This window comes from Odontesthes bonariensis, chromosome 17, assembly GCF_027942865.1.
Source record: "Odontesthes bonariensis isolate fOdoBon6 chromosome 17, fOdoBon6.hap1, whole genome shotgun sequence".
Lineage (NCBI taxonomy): Eukaryota > Metazoa > Chordata > Actinopteri > Atheriniformes > Atherinopsidae > Odontesthes > Odontesthes bonariensis.
In genome coordinates, this window is record NC_134522.1 from 1,394,836 (window position 1) to 1,412,072 (window position 17,237).

The 17,237-nt window shown below is 40.9% G+C and overlaps 1 protein-coding gene across 4 annotated transcripts in view; it reads left to right on the forward strand.

Moving 5' to 3' along the window:
• The window catches only part of adck1 (aarF domain containing kinase 1), a 76,512-nt gene that overhangs the window by 23,969 nt on the left and 35,306 nt on the right, over window positions 1-17,237 (forward strand). For all 4 annotated transcript variants that reach the window (XM_075447543.1, XM_075447541.1, XM_075447540.1 and 1 more), the window contains exons 4-6: window positions 3,130-3,333; window positions 15,016-15,174; window positions 16,520-16,678. In XM_075447543.1, the coding sequence (XP_075303658.1) occupies window positions 3,130-3,333; window positions 15,016-15,174; window positions 16,520-16,678 (522 nt within the window). The remainder of the gene's footprint in view (window positions 1-3,129; window positions 3,334-15,015; window positions 15,175-16,519; window positions 16,679-17,237) is intronic.

Sequence of the window (17,237 nt, forward strand, 5' to 3'; positions counted from 1 at the left end):
ATATAAAATACCAGCTCCATCAATACCGATTGATTAATAAATAAACCGATGAAATGATCAATTTAGCACCAAAGTAATTAAGAATGCCAGTGAAATAAATTTAAAAAAGAAATAAATCAAATAAAATGATAAAAATGTTGTAAACAAATTATTTTTTATTTCAGAAGTGACATTTTTCAGTGAATGTGGGTTAATTTTATTCTAATTCCTTTAAATGAGGAGTTTTATTAGCTTAAAAGTTAAATGTGGACAGTTTACACTGCGCTGTCCTTAACTAAAGATTTACAGGTCTACAGTTTAACCTCTGCTAACCAGAATGTTTAACCTTTAATCATCCTGATTTAAAATACTTTTCTTAAATGGAATCAGGAGAATTTTAGCCTTTAATCGTATTTCACATGTTCATCCACCCATAGAAAACAGCTGTGAAGAAAACAGCTGCAGATGTTTCAGGCCTTTGGGCCTTTTTAAGGGATTTAATGTGTTAATTAAGAATTTATTCAACATATTATTATTTCACATTATATTAACTTATTATCGATATATGAACTTGTTACTATTATAATAGTATTAATCACAAACATGCTCTCTTATTTATTAATCAATTTCATTGAAAAGTACAATATTGGTTTTATATGACGGTTCAAGGCACATTTAATCAATATTTAAATACAAAGTTACAGTAAATTGTTGAATGTTAATCATCCAAAATGGCTCCAGATCATTTTCTTTTATATAAAAAACAATAGTTTTTTATTTCTTCTTCTAAATAAAAAGGTTTAGATCAGATGTAGAAAAACTGGATGCAGTTTTAATTTAAAAGCTGAAAATAAATACTTTTTCTTTTGTATTCTCTTTGCTCTGAAATAATCACAGCAGTTAATTCTAGTTGATTAATAACTTCAGGTATTTGGATTTATTTTGATTTAATTTAATTTGCAGTTTTTCATTCAAACCTTCTTTACATTCAAAGTACGAGTTAAAGACTTTGTAATTAATTGCTGCCTGGTCATCGTCTCAGTTCCGCCGGCTGGGTGTCTGCGAGCGCTTCACGTGCACTGCTACGTGCACTGCTGCGTGCACTGCTGCGTGCGCTCGGGCAGGGGAAGGTGGCGCTGCCGCCCTGGAAAGCTTTGGCTGCGTTTCCTGAGCAGAAAAAGACTCATCTGGGAGTCTCTGGTGGCTTGTTTCTGTCGCTGCTTTGTCATCATCGCCCAGATGACACTCGTGTCAAACGGCCCCGTGGGAGCCTGCTGTGTGTGTGTGTGCGTGCACGTGTGTGTGTGTGCACGTGTGTGGGGGGGTTACAGAGGTTAAGGGGAGCTAATTTCACGCCTTTTTATTTGCTCTGGTCTCAGGAGAGGAACTCTCTATAAGCATTATCACTTCCAGCTGGTTCAAATGGGACAGACGGGACACATGCACACACACGTGCACATACACACACACGTGCACACACACACACACACACACACACACACACACACTCTTTGTGTTCGTCCTGCTCCTGTTTCATCATGACGATGCCTCCGAGCACAAAGTCAGGTACATAAAGAAACTATTATTTTTTTCCCACAATGCTTTGGGGGGGATGGGCGAAAGGAACCCGGCGTTCGGGGCTCGGATTGATTGATTTTCACTGTCGCTGCAGCACATCCTCCTGCTTTGGAAGGCGGTTTGAAAACCAAAGGGACTAAAATCTGTTTTATGGCATTAAAACACCAGAAAATGAAAATAAAAACTAGGGCTGGGCAACGTTTAAAATGTTTAATCTAATTAATCACATGATTTCCCTGATTAATCACGATTAATCGCATTTGTACGCAGAATCCAAAAATGAATCCAAAAGTAGTGTATAGCTTTTAGCATTTAGCTTTATTTTAAATGTGCTGCCATATGAATGAAAGTGCCATAACATTTGTTGTGCAAACACACTTTTAACATCAGCATCTTTCTGTAGTTTTTATGTAGAAGCCTCGCTCCACTGTCTGTTTCCTTGAATGACTTGCTGCTATCAGTTGTGTGTTTTGCCTTTAAGTGATATTTTAGACTGGAACTACTACGCTGAGAAGACAATTCAACTTGGCAGAGTTTACAGATGACTTTGGTTCTGTCGACTCCGCCGTCTGGAAGAACTTTAACATGAAAATGGCCGAGTAAAAGTTCCGTACCCTTCTCCATGTTTGGTGGATCCGCCGATTACTTTCTTTTCCTGTTCCACAGCAGACAGCAGCAGACTTTTACAAAATAAAAGCCTGTGAGCAACAGACTTTTACAAAATAAAAGCCTGTGAGCAACAGACGTTTACAAAATAAAAGCCTGTGAACAACAGACTTTTACAAAATAAAAGCCTGTGAGCAACAGACTTTTACAAAATAAAAGCCAGTGAGCAGCAGACTTTTACAAAATAAAAGCCTGTGAGCAACAGACTTTTACAAAATAAAAGCCTGTGAGCAACAGACTTTTACAAAATAAAAGCCTGTGAGCAACAGACTTTTACAAAATAAAAGCCTGTGTGCAACAGCGCTTTTACAAAATAAAAAAAATAATAAAACCTGTGTTAATGCGCAATTAAATATGTCAATAAATTATATTAACAAATATTTAAATATTTAAAAAAATATTTTTATATATTTTTAAAAATATATTATAAAATATAAAAAATATATTATAAAATATAATTATAAAATATATTATATAACAAATATTTTAATATATTTGAAAAAATATATTCAAATATTTGTTAAATAATTAACGAGTTAACCCGCCGATTACTTTCTTTTCCTGTTCCACAGCAGACAGCGACAGACTTTTACAAAATAAAAGCCTGTGAGCAACAGACTTTTACAAAATAAAAGCCTGTGAGCAATAAAATTAAAAATTAAAATAAATAAATAAATAAATGAATAAAAAAACGGGTGGTCTTATTATTATTATTATTATTTTTTTATTATTAATAAAAAATATATATATATATTTTTTTTAAATAATTTTAAAAAATTGCAGTTTTACAGCAGCAGAGGAATAGTCCAAAAGGCTTTTATATATAGATATAAATAGATATCTTTCCAGCGTTTTACCTTTTCCTGCAGACGTGACGTATTTTCTTCCCTTCGCCCGTGTCTGCAGGTGCATCGGCGATCGGCCGAGCGTCTGCGGGACTTGTGCTGCGCCAACCGGGGGACCTTCATCAAAGTGGGGCAGCACCTGGGCGCCCTGGACTACCTGCTGCCCGAGGAGTACACCTCCACCCTGAAGGTGCTGCACAGCCGAGCCCCTCAGAGCAGCATGGAGGAGATCCAGCAGGTCATCAGAGAAGACCTGGGACAGGAGGTGAGGCTCCGCCCTTAGTGCTGCCTGTTGTGGCAACACAGGAAGGCGGCCATTTTGGATGGAAAGTGCGTTTTGGTGCCATTTTTGCCCAATTCCACGCCTTGCATATGATCGAACTTGTCCTACAGATTTAATGCTACAGACTTCAGACGTGGCCAGATTACTCTTAAGACATGGGGGAAATCATGGGGAAACTTTTTCAAAACTTAAAGGGCGTGGCCGTGGCGACGCTTCAAAGTCGCTTATAACTCCCACATACATTATCCAATCTGTCCCAAACTTCATACGGTGAATGCTGGAATCAGCCTGAACGCGTAAATATTATCATAGTGACATCCACCTATAGCGCCACCTACTGGTGGTTGGAAACATCTTTTTTTTTTTTTTTTCCACAACTCGCATTTGATCAAACTTGTCCTACAGATTTAATGCAAAAACCTTCAAACTTGGCCAGGTTACTCTTAAGACATGGGGGGAAAAAATCATGGAGAAGCTTTTTCAAACCTCAAAGGGCGTGGCCGTGGCGACGCCTCAAATTTATGACTCGCCATAAAAAATTAAGTTGCTTATAACTCCCACATACATTATCCAATCTGTCCCAAACTTCATACGGTGAATGCTGGACCCAGCCTGAACGCGCACATATAACATAGAGACATCCACCTACAGCGCCACCTGCTGGTCGTCGGAAACGTCTTTTTTTTTTTCACAAATCGCATTTTATCGAACTCCTCCTACAGATTTAATGGTAACAGCTCCAAACTTGGCCAGGTTACTCTTAAGCTAGGGGAAAAATCTTGTTCTTCTTGTAATTTAGCCAATAATCCGATCCTTTCAGTGCCATGTGACCCCACTGAGTGTTCGGGGGAAGGAAGTCGAATAAAGGTCTGAAGCTTTTATCTGAGAAAAAAAAACATCTGAGATATTATTAACACTATAAGTAATGATGATAAGAATGCATTTCTTCAGTTTGAAGGTGAGAACGCACACGCTTCACGTGCACTTTGTGGGCAGTGTTTGGTTTTATAAGCTGAAGAAGCTGTTAAAGCTGCTGTTGGCTCTCACACCGGTGGTTATGACAGCGTTTCAGGGCCCGCAGGAAGCCAAGCAATCATTTTTCGGATACATGGGTCCTCTTCCACAGCTGCTGTGTGCGAGTTAAAGACATAAAATCAGGGAAAATGTGCCTCTCATGCAGCAGATTCAGTCCCCGAATGCTCAAATGAAACAAAATATAGTAAAATAGGTTTTTCAGCAGGTCGACTCGACCTCTGCGAGCTCCATCAGACGGTTCCCGAGCCGCAGATTTACTCTGGTGGAGGATTTCTAAATATCTTCAATCAAGAAGCACTTTCCTCTGATTCACTGCTTAAAACACTTCTTCTGTCTGTTGTTATCAGGAATATTTGGAATTAAGAACCCAAAAAAAGGGGGTTTTAGTGGCTTTTTGTTGAAGCACGAAGGCGGGATTCATGATGCTTAAACGCTCGGCGGCGGGCGGGTTACACGCCTGGAAACAAAGTGACGCTCGGGAGATCAAACCCACGATTAGTCAGGTGGTTTGTTTGGCTCGTTGTGGCTTTAAAAACAAACTTTAATCACAAGATTTACGAGCAGTGCAGATCAGCAGATTTCAGTTCAGCAACACAAACCTAACCCCTCAGAGCACCAACACAAATGGCTCTGCTTTTCTTCCCACTGATGTATTTTCTGTGATTAAACTGGAGGAAAATCAAACAGGTAATTAAACATTTGGCGAGGAACCAGGAGTTTCTCTCAGAGCAGACGGACTCGATTCATTCCAACCTGACGCTGTACTTTAAACCTCCTGCTGAAACCCGAAAGATTCTGAAACCTTCTTGTAGTGGCGATTGTTTGTCAAACCAAACATCCTAAAAGTTCAAACAAGCCATGACTGAACTGGGGTTGGTTGGTTTGTACGCAGGCAAAAGAAGTCCAAAACTTGAAGATTGCGTTTGACGGTTTATTTATCCAGCTGACAAGCAAATAATACAGATCAAACTTTTCTTTGTTCTCTGCTGCTTCTCCTGCTCTGGTAAAAAAACAAAATAGGCTGTGTTCGAAACCGCATACTTCTCCTACTACTCATACTAACTTTCTGAGTTAGTATGCGAGTTTGAGTAAGCAGAAGTTCCCGGATGCATACTAGATTCTCCTAAATGTTGGGTATGCATCATGAGGTTACTACTCATACTCAAACTACCCAAGATGCAACGTAACGTGACGTCGCCGATCGTCATTTCCTGTCAAAACGGCAGTTTCAAGCTAGCTACAACGAGGGTAGGTTCACTTCCTGTTTTCAAAACAAAAGCACCAATTGTATGGTAATGGCTTTCCCTATGATAAAAGGCAACGGGTATTTTATTTTGTGAAAATAACTGGAAGTGCGTTAGCTCACTGCGGCTAGCTTTAGTAGCGCCGAATTCGTGGGAACAAAATTGTAAACAGCCGGTATTTTGTCAGGTTTTCAACACGTTGGGGATCTAAACGACTACTTTCTCACCTGAAAATGTTTCAAATGTTGCTAAAGTTTACAGAGTTTAGAGCTTAAGAGAAATCAGCTTCAGGCCGGCTGATTTCGGCTCGGGCAGGAGCGAAATGCATTGTGGGTAAACGCTCTGCATACTGTCTGATCGAGTAGTATGTAGTATGCAGTATGCAGTATGTAGTATGTAGTATGCAGTATGCGGTTTCGAACACAGCCTTAGGCCCCACCCCATTCCATACTGGTCCTATACCAGTCCCTATACTTCTAGGAAATGGACCCACAGTTCTTCCCGTCTAACTTAACACAAAGAAAGAAAAACCAAACAATTATTAACCTACAAATAAACTCTGTAAATAACCCCCCAAAATAAAAAGTAAACCAAGAATAAATTTAAACAAAATTCAAAGTAATGAAGATCAAATCAAATCAAATCAAATTTATTTGTAGCACATTTCATGTCCAAAACAGTTCAAAGTGCTTTACATAAAATAAAAGCATTGCAGCAGGGAGTGGAAGAAGCATTAAAAATACAAAAAAGAATATAAAGAGAAATAAATAAAATCATTTAAGTGAGTTTAAAAACCAGCAACAGTCCAGATAAGTTCAAAGATATCGTGCAGATTTCATGCATAGACACATGAGAACAGAAATGTCTTTAACCTGGATTTAAAAATGTCTCAATTTGGTGAAAGTTTAATCTCCACTGGCAGTTTGTTCCACTTGTTTGCAGCATAACAGCTAAATGCTGCTTCTCCATGTTTAGTCTGGACTCTGGACTGGACCAGCTGACCTGAGTCCTTGGATCTCAGAGCTCTGCTGGCTTTATATTCTCTGAACAGATCACAGATGTAAACCATCAGCAGGCTTTTAAAATCTATTCTGTGACTGACTGGAAGCCAGAGTAAAGATTTTAAAGCTGCTGTGATGTGTTCAGATCTCTTAGTCCGGGTTAAGATGAGGAGTAAATAGCTCCAACGCTTCTGAAGAAAAATCAGTTTTATTGTAACGATGAAACAGCCGTGTTTCATCAGGTTTCACCTGCATGACGGCAGGAAGCATTTCAGTCCACACGGGGTGAATAAACATGAAGATAAATCCCAAAATAAAGTGTAAAACACTGTATTTACATCAGAATGTAGGTGTTTATTTCATGCTTACACAGGCAGGAGGATCCTGGTTACACCAACAGTTAATGAGAACTAATAACCGCCTCTTTCAGAAAACCAAGCCGGGTTCTAAATGTGGCGTCTTCATCCTCCCAGCCTGCGTTTAGGCGCGTTTAGGCACGTTTCTGAGCATTTCTGAGCGTTTCTGAGCGTTTCTGAGCGTTTCTGAGCGTTTCTGAGCGTTTCTGAGCGTTTCTGAGCGTTTCTGAGCATTTCTGAGCGTTTTCTTTCGGCTCCTTCGTGCTTTTCCCGTTCAGGTGCTCTCGGGTCGGGCTTCTCGTGGGGCGTCATCACGCCTGAGAAGGCGGTGATAAAACGGCGGGATGAGTCGGCCCTCCTCCCTTCGGAGAGGCTGGGAAAGAAGCTGATGAGCTGCAGCTTTCCGTTCCGCTGCACACGCTTCTTTTTTCAAAGCGTGGATGCTCTGGCGTGTGGAGCCGTGCTGCTTTCAGCTCCATTTGTGGTGACACATGCATTCCCGCTGTGCACGGGCGCTGTAGTTCTGGCTGAAAGGCAGGCCCGAGCAATATGTTGTTTCCCCCCGCACCATCCTGGAAGAGTGGCAACGCTTAGCCGAGGCGTGACACGAGGACGCACCGGTGCATCGTGGGTATTTGGGGTCTTTTCAAAGTCGGGGGGTGTAGGTGTTGGGGACATCTGCGGTCACTGCGTTTCAGGAAGTGGAGGTGGGATCTGACACCGGACCAGAAACCAAAACATGAGCTGGTCACATGTTCTCTGACCACGTTAGTCAGACTGGTTAACGCTGCCTGGGATACTGGGAGCGTTTGGAAGCTGCTTGTTACGGTCAGGCTGGGAGATTCAAGTCATTTCTTTATGTGGATTACACCAAAATCTTGAGATTTATGCAGATTTGATTAAAAAGCTGCTGACAGATGTCTCACCTCTTGTCTGAGAGGTGAAGAAGATGTCCAGCTTTCCTGGATGGCCGATAGTATGAGAAGTAATGGAATATACATTACATCCCAAAAGCAACTCAGGGAACACCTGTAAGGGAAATATGCAGAAATGGATCTAAATATTTCATTTATCCTCAATAACAGCCATCAGTGGCAACTTTTCATGAAAACGAGTCGGATTTGACTTTACCTGGACTTCAGGGAGGCTGCAGAGAACAGGGGATGTTATTCCTGAGACCAGAGATCCTCATTGCGTGGCTCCTCAAGCTTTAATTGCCTTAATGCATTCTCACAATAATCTCGCGGGCCAGATATAATTGTACGGCGGGCCGGATGTGGCCCGCGGGCCTTGAGTTTGTAGAACTGGAGGCAGCCATCACCTCACATGTGAACTTAAAGCCCGAAGTCCTCCGCTCTGAAACCAATAATCTCATATTTACAGCGCATCCTCTATGAAGTCGTTACCGGACTCCTGGAGGTCCATCTCTCAGCCCCTCTGCTCGGGGAAGTCTTTCATTTCCTCTCCTTCCAGCTGGGGAAGCGGCAGACCGCCAGCAGCCGAGCGGCCCACCTTTCCGCCGCCGTCCAGCCGCGAGCCCTCGGGGGCCATTTTTATTTTTGCCACGACTCATTTCAGGGGAGGCGTGTCGCTGCGGGTCGGCCCTGCGGGAGCAGCGCCGCTCGCATGCATCTCCATGTTTACCGACTCCGCAGCTGAGCTGAGCGGCGTGCTAAACTTTCAAATTCTCCGTGTTTGGGCTCTCAGGGGCCCCACGGTGCTGCCCAAAGTGACGGCTCAGCTGAGGAATTACACGTTCTTTAACCCGCAGAAGCACTCCTGGCCCGTCGGGTCCCTTTGGACGCTTGTCAGCATGGACTCCGGTGGGTGCAGACGATCTCATTCCATTTAGCATATTTGCATAATGAATAACTCAGCTGGGCCCACACTGGATCCTGCGCCGCTTGTATAATTCATCATCTGATGGCGTTCCTCTGCAGGGCCCGTGTCCTGTCTGAACCCAACGGGCCGACATCGTGTCACAATTAGCCTCTTTCCAGCTGGGGAATGTTCCCTTCTGCAGCAGCTGGAGGTGTGGGCATGAGGCGAGGCGTCCGGGGGAGAGGAAGGCCGAGCGCCGCCTTTCACCGCCACGCCGCCGCCTCAGAGCCGCGTTCCATGGAAAAGAAATAGAAAAGAAAAAGACTTTATTCATCCCCCAATGGGGGAAATTCAAATTAGTCAAGCAACTCAAAAAATTATTAATATTTACAATGATTGTATATTGATAACAACAATAATAATACCAATTCTAGTAAAAAATACAACTACTTACTAATAATAATAAAAATAAATGACTAAATAAACAAATAAATTTTAAAAAATCCATGGATCGTATGCAGAGTTGTCAGGTTCTGATCGGGGAAAATCTCCAATAATGGGTTTATAAACCAGCAGAAACGGAGAACGTTTACTTCTCTCTGTTCTGAGTAACCGTCCCATAATCACTGGCTCACTTTTATCCAAACTAACAATCCTATCCAGTTTTATTTATAAAGCACTTTACAACAACCTCAGTCGCCCAAAGTGCTGTACAGAAAAATAAAAACAATAAATTAAAAGACATAAAACAGCTATTTAATTTAAAACAATAATAATACTAGAATATATAAAAATAATCATACATTGAACATCTCACATCGTGTGGAAAGCCAAGGAGAAGAGATGTGTTTTAAGAGGATTTAAAAACAGACGGAGAGGCTGGACGTTCCGCAGTTTCGGACAGAGGTGAGCGAGCCTTTCCACAGCAAAGCTCACCTCTGAGCTTCGCTTTGTTTTCGGCACACTCACGCCCAGCCAGCGTGTCCATGTGGGGCCCATAAGGTTTAAATTTGGGCTGCAGATGAGGGTCCCAGGTGGGTTTGTCCACAGTTTCCACGGTGGCCTCACCTGTGTTTGCCCACATGGGTTTCAAAGTGCAACTTGAAGGGTTAGGGTTACTCTAAGCCTTAAATGATTCCAAAGGCAATACAGATAAACACAAAGTAAAAGAATGTTCACATTCAAATTGGCTGAATGCAAAGTCCAACTAAAGCCACAGCAGCTTGAAACCCATGTGGGTGTACATAGGGCTGTGGCAGCTCGGAGAGGTAGGATGGTACGAGACCATTGAGGGATTTAAAAGTAAATAAAAGAATTTTAAAACTCATCCTAAAATGTACGGGCAGCCAGTGAAGTGAGTCTAAAATGGGGGAAATGTGCTCGTATTTACCAGTTAAAAAACGCGCGGCAGCATTTTGCTCCATCTGAAGACGGGCGATGGAGGAACTCCCACATAAAGAGCATCACAGTAATCCAGCCTCGTGGTCACAAAGATGTGAATTACTGTGTTTATTATGTTTTAGGTTTATGTCTTGGTTTTTGAGTTCATGTTTTGCCATGTGTCTTCCCCACAGTTTCTGTTCATTGTCCCCAGCTGCACTCACTCACCAATCACTCTCAGTTCACTATTTAGTTTCCAGGCTCCCCTTTCAGGTTGTGATTTCTTTCCCCGATCTCACCATTCCCTTGCCAGGCTACGACTTAAGCCTCCCTTAAGTCTTTTGTTTTGTTTTCTAGTCCCAGTTATATTCATGGTTTTGTTCCCACAGTCTCAGCCGCACTTTTTGTTAATCCCTGTGTTTTCTTGTAAATAAACCAAGTTTGCTTTACACCTCTGGAGTCCGCATCCGTGTCCTGCCAACCCGCCAACACCTGACAAGTGTTGCTGTGAAAGAATGGGTTTTATTTTGGCAAGCTGCCTCCAGTGGAAGAAACTCGATTTAAAGGGGAACTCCGGGGCATTTGAAGCGTGTTTCCATTGCTAGAGGTTGTCAAATACTGACAGTAGGACACAGAGAGGTGCAAATCTGCGCTCCCTGTGCGGCGATTGCGCTGTTCGCACACCCTGTCATGCGAGGCTAATACGTGGTGGCTAAGGGGCAAGCGCTAACCCTTCCACGTAAAACAACAACTTGCACACTGCAGAAACGTCACACCACTTTATAAACCATCCGACAATAAAGTCACAAGCCTTACCATCAAAACCATATGCATGGTTCTCACATTACTGGCATGGGGACGTTACAAAACAACTTTATAAACAGCATGTAACTCACCGGCTGGTTGTACGCTCGCGCATGTGAAAGCCCAAAAGAGTCGATGGAGAATAATCCCATATACAAAACAATTATATTCTGTAGAAAAACTGCGTTCAAGTATTTAAAACATTACAACAATACATGCCCAGTAATATTGTTGTAATGTTTTAAATACTTGAACGCAGTTTTTCTACAGAAGATAATTGTTTTGTATATGGGATTATCGTCCATCGACTCTTTTGGGCTTTCACATGCGCGCGCCTACCGACAGGAGGTAAGTGACATGCAGGAAGAGAGAAACTGATGCAGATGCCCTTCCATCTGCATCAGTTTCTCTCTTCCTGGACATTTTGGGATCATTATTTGTATTTCTCAATTCAACTTGTTGGGAAAATCGCATCGATTTGGAAACATTGCAGTCCAGTGGCGGGATGCCGTCACTTCGCGCGTAACGTAATCGGCACACTGGAAAAAATGCCCCTCCAATAATAAGTAAGAAAAACAATAAAAACAAAATTAAGCAAAAAAAATCTGCCAATGGAACTAGTGAAAATCAGCTTGTCAAGATTTCTTGAAATAAAATGTGATATTTAGGACTTTTGAGATAAAAGTGATCTTGAAATTAGCTTAAAAACCTCTTCAAATGTAAAAAAAAAAAGCTTGTTTCATGTGAAATCCGACTCAAAACAATTTGTTTTCAAGACTTTTTCATTTAACAAGATATTCCAGATGTATTGTCTTCAAACAAGTCCCTATATCTGGCTGAAATAGAACTTGTTAGGCAGTTGTGTCTCATATTAAGTGTAATTAAGTGACATTTTGACTAGAAATGAGAGAAATATACTTGGTAAGACTTAGATTTTTTTCCAGTGCATGCATTGTGGGAAATGTAGTTTTTGGTCACTGCACATATTTGACTTATTTGTTTTTGGACAATCAGACCTTTTAAGCTCTTGCGGGCCACATAAAATGACGTGGCGGGTCACATTTGGCCCGCGGGCCTCGGGTTTGACACATGCCGTAGACCGTGAGCTCACAGCTTTAGAGAATATTGATTTCACTTTACATTCCCGATGAAGCTTTGAATCATTATTGGGTTCGGCGGGCTCGTTAAGAGTTGTGGAGACCGGAGAGCTCCTCGAAGGTCCGTGGGCTCTCTGCCTGATTGAAGACGAGTCGAAGCCAACAGATCTTCACCAGGCGGCTTTTTCCTGTGTTTGTAGAGACGTTTGGTGTTCAGCCAATCACCATGCAGCTGTGAGGAAGAAAAGTTCCTGAACTCTGGAAGGATCTCCACTCAGATTCCACTTATCGTTCCCTTAGATCAGAGATACTCACTATTTATTTCTCAACAGCCACATTGGCAGCAAAATCAAGGGAGGAGCCACTTTTACCACAACATACTGAGTCCCCTTTTCTACATATAAAACATCCCACAAAAAAAGAAACAACACAGCCAATACATTTTCAATTCAGACCACATTTACCTTAATACTGGGATGAGCGGAAGCTGGCCTGCATGTCCTCGACTTTCTTCATGTTGTATTTGTAGTTTGTTGTTGTAATCATAGTGAGACATTTAGGATGAGCATGGTTTCTGTGCTGGAGCTATCGTGCACTGAATAAAGGAGCTAGCGTGCACTGCCTGAAGGAGCTATCGTGCACTGAATAAAGGAGCTAGCTTGCGCTGAATAAAGGAGCTAGCGTGCTCTGGCCAAAGGAGCTAGCGTGCGCTGGCTACAGGAGCTAGCGTGCTCTGCGGTCAGGTGTGACGGTGGTTTAAGCGGGCTGCGTTGCCAGGTTTAACAGTTCCCCCTTTAGGAAACACCATTAAGCCTTAATTAATACATAAGAAAAATACTGAATACTGTGCAGTATTCGCTGTGTGTTATTTGAAAAAATGTATTGTTATTGTTAGCATATTGTTATAAGCTACTATGAATGTGAGCCGCCAGTTAGAGCTTGAGGAGCCGCACAATGAGAATCACTGGTTTAGATGCTTATAACCATCTCCTGTTGGATTTGGTTTAATTTTAATGTCACAGATCTGTTTAAACTGGAAAATTACTCTTTTTCTTCTACCTTCTGGTGAAAGAAATTGTTTAAAAGAGGCTCAAGTGTTTGTGTAAAGACATCAAGGTCAGTTTTTTGTATTTCTCCTCATTACGGATTGAATAATTGATGCGGCGCGTTGGTGGAAGTTGTTTCCCCGAGGCCGCACGCCGTCTCCTTCCTCGCCGACACAACAGATCTGTATCCGTGAGGCCGGGCGGCCTCGGGGCGACTCGGAGGCTGCGGAGCTCACAATAAGTCTGCTCTAATAACGGAGGGTCCCTCGGGGACGTCTGTTTAACCTTCAAACCCACACACTAATTACTGTGTGTGTTCTGCGAGTCCACAGAGATGAGGGGGAGCTAATGAGAGACCACCTCCGCTCAGAGGGCTCGCTGGGTGCTGAGCGCTCGGTGCTGGGCTGTGAAAAGTGCCATAACATTTGTTGTGCAAACACACTTTTAACATCAGCATCTTTCTGTAGTTTTTATGTAGAAGCCTCGCTCCACTGTCTGTTTCCTTGAATGACTTGCTGCTATCAGTTGTGTGTTTTGCCTTTAAGTGATATTTTAGACTGGAACTACTACGCTGAGAAGACAATTCAACTTGGCTGTAAATGCAGAAGTTGTTTTAAAATTTATTTTGAAATACGTGCTTTTATGTTGAAACCAGTAAAAACAGGAAGTAGCGCCGGTTAGCTCCGTTAGCTTCACACCTGTAGCGGTGATGTTAGCTGCTAGTTTATCTTTATTTTATCACTCCATGCTTCGTGGTGTTTGCTGTAACTGTGTGAATGTGATGCATTCAACAGACTTTTACAATAATAAAACCTGCGTTAATGCACGATAAAATATTTATCGAAGTTAAATAATTAACGAGTTAACTTGATAATAACGAGTTAACTCGCCCAGCCCTATTAGAAAAACCCAGATGAAATCCAGAGGTTTACATCCTCCCAACAGACTGAATATGAACCCAAAGTCTGGGCAGACTTGTTTCATTAACTTCTCCTCTTTTAAAGAGAAAATGTGCCGATGTACAGTTCATTTGTTTTTAAGGTTCTTTTAGTTGTTTTTAAATGTCTTAATGTTCTCGGGCCTTCTCATCTATCTGATCTGCTTTTAAATTATGAGTCCTCACGGACCCTGAGGTCCTCTGGTACCGGCCTTTTAGTTGTTCCTAAAGTTCGAACAAAAACTTATGGTTAGACATCGTTCCACTATTATGTTGATGTTTTTAAAAAGAGGCTTACAGCTGAATTTTATTTAATTTATTATTTAATTTATTATATATATATATATATATTTTTTTTTTGTTTGTTTTTTTTGTTTTTTTTGTTTTGGTTTAGTTTACTTTTATCTATTCATCCATTATTTAAAATATCTATTTATTTATTTATTATTGTTATTATTATTATTATTTTTGTTTTGGTTTAGTTTACTTTTATCTATTCATCCATTATTTTAAATATTTATTTTTTTAATTATTTTTATTATATACTCATGATACACTTATTTAGCCAGTGTTTTTCCTCATGGGGATCTTCCACACCTTCCCTACTCGATTCTCCAGTCCAGATGCAGCGTTTTAGTGGCACGTTTGGGGAAAAATGTTGATGAACATTCGAGTTTCAACGATAATTGATCCTGTTTAACCGTTTTAATGGCATGTTATAAATGTTCCATGATACATAATCTGTTATTATTCAGAAAACAGATGGTTTCAGAGCATGCTTTAAAGCTGAGGTCTTAATGAGGTAAAGGAAGAAAACAGAAAGGCCTTCCTGATATCCACCCTGATGGTGTTAGTGTCTGAGGAACAACGTGCTGAGGTCTGACTCCAGGCTGAACGCCACTTTTCTCCCCTCCTGTTGTCTCCGTCCCTTTCTGTCCTGCAGCTGTCGGAGATATTCGTGTCCTTTGAGGAGAACCCTCAGGGGGCGGCCTCGTTAGCTCAGGTCCACAAAGCCGTGCTGCGCGACGGGAGGACGGTCGCCGTCAAGGTCCAGCACCCCAAAGTCCAGAGACAAAGCTCCAAGGACATCATGGTGATCGAGGTGAGTGTGGAGAAAGATTCTGAAAACACGAGCCTCAAACACGACATACTACATGCTGCATACTGCATACTGCATACTACATACTGCATACTGCATACTACATACTGCATACTACATACTACATACTGCATACTGCATACTACATACTGCATACTGCATACCGCATACTACATACTGCATACCGCATACTACATACTGCATACTGCATACTACATACTGCATACTACATACTACATACTGCATACTGCATACTACATACTACATACTGCATACTGCATACCGCATACTACATACTGCATACCGCATACTACATACTGCATACTGCATACTACATACTACATACTGCATACTGCATACCGCATACTACATACTACATACTGCATACTACATACTACATACTGCATACTACATACTGCATACTACATACTACATACTGCATACTACATACTACATACTGCATACTGCATACTACATACTACATACTGCATACTACATACTGCATACTACATACTACATACTGCATACTACATACTGCATACTACATACTACATACTGCATACTACATACTACATACTGCATACTGCATACTACATACTGCATACTACATACTGCATACTGCATACTACATACTGCATACTACATACTGCATACTGCATACTGCATACTACATACTGCATACTTCATACTACATACTGCATACTGCATACTGCATACTACATACTGCATACTACATACTACATACTGCATACTGCATACTACATACTGCATACTGCATACTGCATACTACATACTGCATACTTCATACTACATACTTCATACTACATACTACATACTGCATACTGCATACTGCATACTACATACTGCATAATGCATACTACATACTGCATACTACATACTGCATACTGCATACTACATACTTCATACTACATACTGCATACTTCATACTACATACTTCATACTACATACTACATACTGCATACTGCATACTTCATACTGCATACTACATACTGCATACTACATACTACATACTGCATACTACATACTACATACTGCATACTGCATACTACATACTGCATACTACATACTGCATAATGCATACTGCATACTGCATACTACATACTGCATACTGCATACTGCATACTACATACTGCATACTGCATACTTCATACTGCATACTTGGGTAGTTTGAGTATGAGTAGTAACCTCATGATGCATACCCAACATTTCAGAGAATCTAGTGTGCATCCGGGAACTTATGGCACACTAACTCAGAAAGTTAGTATGAGAAGTAGGAGTAGTAGGAGAAGTATGCGGTTTAGAACACAGCCTCTGTTTCCCTTTGCAGGTGTTGGTGAACGCCGTCCACTGGCTCTTCCCAGACTTTGCCTTCATGTGGTTGGTGGAGGAGGCCAAGAAGAACATGCCCCTGGAGCTGGACTTCCTGAACGAGGGACACAACGCCGAGAGGGTGGCCGACATGCTGGCGCATTTCCCCTTTCTCAAGGTACTTTTTTTTTTGTTTTCTGGACTCAAACCAAGCGTAAACATGCTGTACTCCTTTAAACCGTTTTATAAGTTGTTAAGTTAAAATGTTTCTTGCAGGGCTTTGTTTTCTTTTTCTTTTTGTTTTCTGAACTCAAACCGGGCGTAAACATGCTGAACTCCTTTAAACTGCCAGTTTTATTGTAAAGCAGCTTTATTTTATTTTAAACATTTATTTTAATAAGCTTATTTAAATATTTGAATAATAATAAAAATAATGAAAATAATTTTAATAATAATATGTTAATAAGCAGCTTCGCTGCCGGAGTTTAAAATGTTTTGTTTTTGTTTTCTGGACTCAAACCGGGCATAAACATGCTGAACTCCTTTAAACCGCCGGTTGTATTGTATAGCAGTTTTATTTTAAACATTTATTTTTATTTTTTATATTTTAACGGTTTTGTTTTCACCAAAAAATTTTGTTTTAAAATTTTTTTTATTTTATTTTATTTTATTTTAAACATTTATTTTAATAAGCTTATTTAAATATTTTAATAATTATAATTTTAATAAGCTTATTT